The 2,597-nt window shown below is 52.1% G+C and overlaps 1 protein-coding gene across 1 annotated transcript in view; it reads right to left on the bottom strand.

The window, feature by feature from the left end:
- The window catches only part of LOC107103867 (zinc finger protein 638-like), a 24,325-nt gene that overhangs the window by 1,815 nt on the left and 19,913 nt on the right, over positions 1 to 2,597 (bottom strand). Inside the window, exons 19-25 of the mRNA XM_015403709.1 lie at positions 2,346 to 2,594; positions 1,800 to 2,270; positions 1,569 to 1,730; positions 1,181 to 1,358; positions 884 to 1,105; positions 729 to 812; positions 532 to 653 (exon numbers count right to left, since the gene is read on the bottom strand). Coding sequence (XP_015259195.1) covers positions 532 to 653; positions 729 to 812; positions 884 to 1,105; positions 1,181 to 1,358; positions 1,569 to 1,730; positions 1,800 to 2,270; positions 2,346 to 2,594 — 1,488 coding nt within the window. The remainder of the gene's footprint in view (positions 1 to 531; positions 654 to 728; positions 813 to 883; positions 1,106 to 1,180; positions 1,359 to 1,568; positions 1,731 to 1,799; positions 2,271 to 2,345; positions 2,595 to 2,597) is intronic.

Genomic DNA, 2,597 nt, shown 5'->3' on the forward strand with positions numbered 1-2,597 from the left:
AATTTAAGTGTTCAGACTGACGTATAACTAACTGGCCTGGATAATATAATGACGAAAAAAAATGATTTTAATACAGGATTTTTTAAATATAGAAGTTTTAAACATTTTGGGATAATATGTTCTGATAAAGAGTAGATTTATATGCATGTTTGAGCAAGAATGATTTGACATTAAATATGATTTCCCTACGACTTTAGCTCAGTTAGTAGAAACCAGACCGGTTCTGGAAAGGTCCATTTCACTTTATAAATGTGGAATAAAACCGCATTAGTTTAACCCTGAAATAAAAATAATGGATTGTTTCTGTTTCTACTCAGTCAGAAATAATGAAGCTTCTGGACATTAGAACCCTTTATGTTAATATAAATCAATCCAAAAACGGACTTTAAACGCTTCCATAAAGCGCATCCTTCCAATTAGTCCAGCAGTCCACTCAGGGCTGTTCGTCTCTCTAAGACGAGGACTGGGATCTTCCCCGTGTTCCCCTGCTGGCAGTCGGCTCTGACCGACCCACAGACCGTCTCCACTCACCTGCAGGTTCTCATAATGCTTCAGGGTTCTGCAGTGGTTGATCTCGGCCACCTTGGTTCCAGTGAAGAATCGGCTGCAGACCTTACAGAAGAAGCCCGTCTTAGGGACCAAATACTCCATACCTGCAGACAGACGGAGGGTCAAAGTTCAGCAGCAGCTGGAAACCTGTGAACAGGGTCAGGGTGAGGGTGTCGTACCAACAGCCGTCATGGGGTCGTAGGGAGGCAGGGCCGTCTTCACGCTCTCCTTTCTGGGGTCGTCTTTGGCAGTTTCAGGATTTTCTGTGTGAAAAATGACAAATGAACATGGAGGAGCAGAACCGACCCGACCCGGAGCTGATGAGAGGTTCTACCTGTCTGCAGGACGGCCGGCTGCTCCCCCACTGCTGGAGGCTCTGGATCTCCCTCCCTTTGCTCAGATTCCTCCATCGGCTCGCCGCCCTGAGCCTCGCCCTGCTTAACAGACCCGCCTCCATCCTCCGCTCCAGCTGGGCTGTTTGGGTCGGACTGAGCTGGAGCTGCAGGAGCAGAGCTGGAAGCGGGCTCAGCATGGAGGCTTGAGGCCGCCGTGGTTCCTAAGGAGCAGCAGCAGAGGTGAGGAAGGCCTACAGAGCTGAACACAGACGCCGCCTGCTGGACTCTGGCTGTACCTGGATCACCGGGGGGTCCTGGTTGGCCCTCGGTTTCACCGGGGGGAGGTTCTACAGTAGGCGGGTCCGAACCAGACTCCAGACTGTCAGCGGCTGATGGCTCGCTCACAGCTTGGGATTCTGGGATTTTCTCATCAGGCTGTGCCTCCTGGGCCATGCTGGTCTCCATGGATACGGCCTGCAGGAAGAACAGGAAGGTTTATTTCTACAGCAGTAACATCATTCACTGTGCTGGATGTGAGAGAAAAGAAAAGAGACTCTGATCAAAGAATAAATGAGAATCATCAAAACAAGATAATGATCTAATGATGATGCTTAAAAGCTGAGGGTTTGGTTCCAGATTAAACTGGCTGCTGGTCTCCATGGAGACCAGCAGGGGGAGCTGTACCTCTTCAGGTGGAGCTTCATCCGCCCCCTCTAAGGTTTCTATGACAACAGTAGGGTCAGGGAGGTCAGTCACATCTCCCAGTTCATCCACTGTAACAAAGTCCGTCAGGTTGAAGGGGAACTCCTCCTCCTCCTCCTCCTCCTTCTTCTCCTCCTGGTCCGGCTGGAACAGAGCAGACGGCCGTTAGCGATCAGACTGAGCTCTGAGCGTAGATCTGTGACTCCTCCTCACCTTCCTCCTCTCAGCCTCCTCCCTGTAGCGCTGCTCCCTCAACCTCTGCCTGCTGGTGGACCTGGACCCAGACGGCTTCTCCTCGTGGCTTCTCCTCCTCTCCCTCCTGTCCCGTTCTTTCCTCTCCCATTCCCTCCTATCAGAGTCCTTCCTGATCTTCTCCCCCCTCTCCCTGTCTCTGTCCCTCCTCTCCTTCTCCTTCCTCTCCCTCTCCCTCCTCTCCTTCTCCTTCTTCTCTCTCTCCCTCCTCTCCTTCTCTTTCTTCGCCTCCCTCTCTTTTCTCTCCAGGTCCGTTTTTTTCGCCTCCTTGTCTCTTTCCTCTGTCGTCTTCTTGGTCTGGTCTTTTGTGTCGTCCTTGTCCTGTCTTGCTGCCCCCTGGTCTCCAGCGGGGGGCGCTGCTTTCCTGTTGAGGCTGTTAGCGATTCTGTTTCTGCACTCCACCAGCAGGGCGTTAACCATGGCCTGAGTCATCTGTGTGAAACAAAGAGGAGCGCGTTAAAGCTCCTTTCCTCCAGCGGAGCAGCTGCAGCTTCAGGAAGGTCTTACCTTGGGCAGGTCAGGCATGGCCGTCTCCACGGAGACGGAAGGTGGATGGGCAGGAGGAGCTTCTTTGTCTACGACATCCAACTCTGATGCGTCTTTGCTAACGTTTCCATCGTCAGCGTCGCTTTTGTCCGGCTTAGATAAGGACTCAGACACAAGAATGCTCGACTCCGCCTCCTTGTCTCTACTCTCCTTCGCCGTCGGATTTCCTTCCTCAGTTTTTGTCTCCTCAGCCCTCTCCTCGCCCTTCTCCTC

This window comes from Cyprinodon variegatus, unplaced genomic scaffold (genome assembly GCF_000732505.1).
Source record: "Cyprinodon variegatus isolate N-32 unplaced genomic scaffold, C_variegatus-1.0 Scaffold1547, whole genome shotgun sequence".
In the NCBI taxonomy this organism is placed as follows: domain Eukaryota; kingdom Metazoa; phylum Chordata; class Actinopteri; order Cyprinodontiformes; family Cyprinodontidae; genus Cyprinodon; species Cyprinodon variegatus.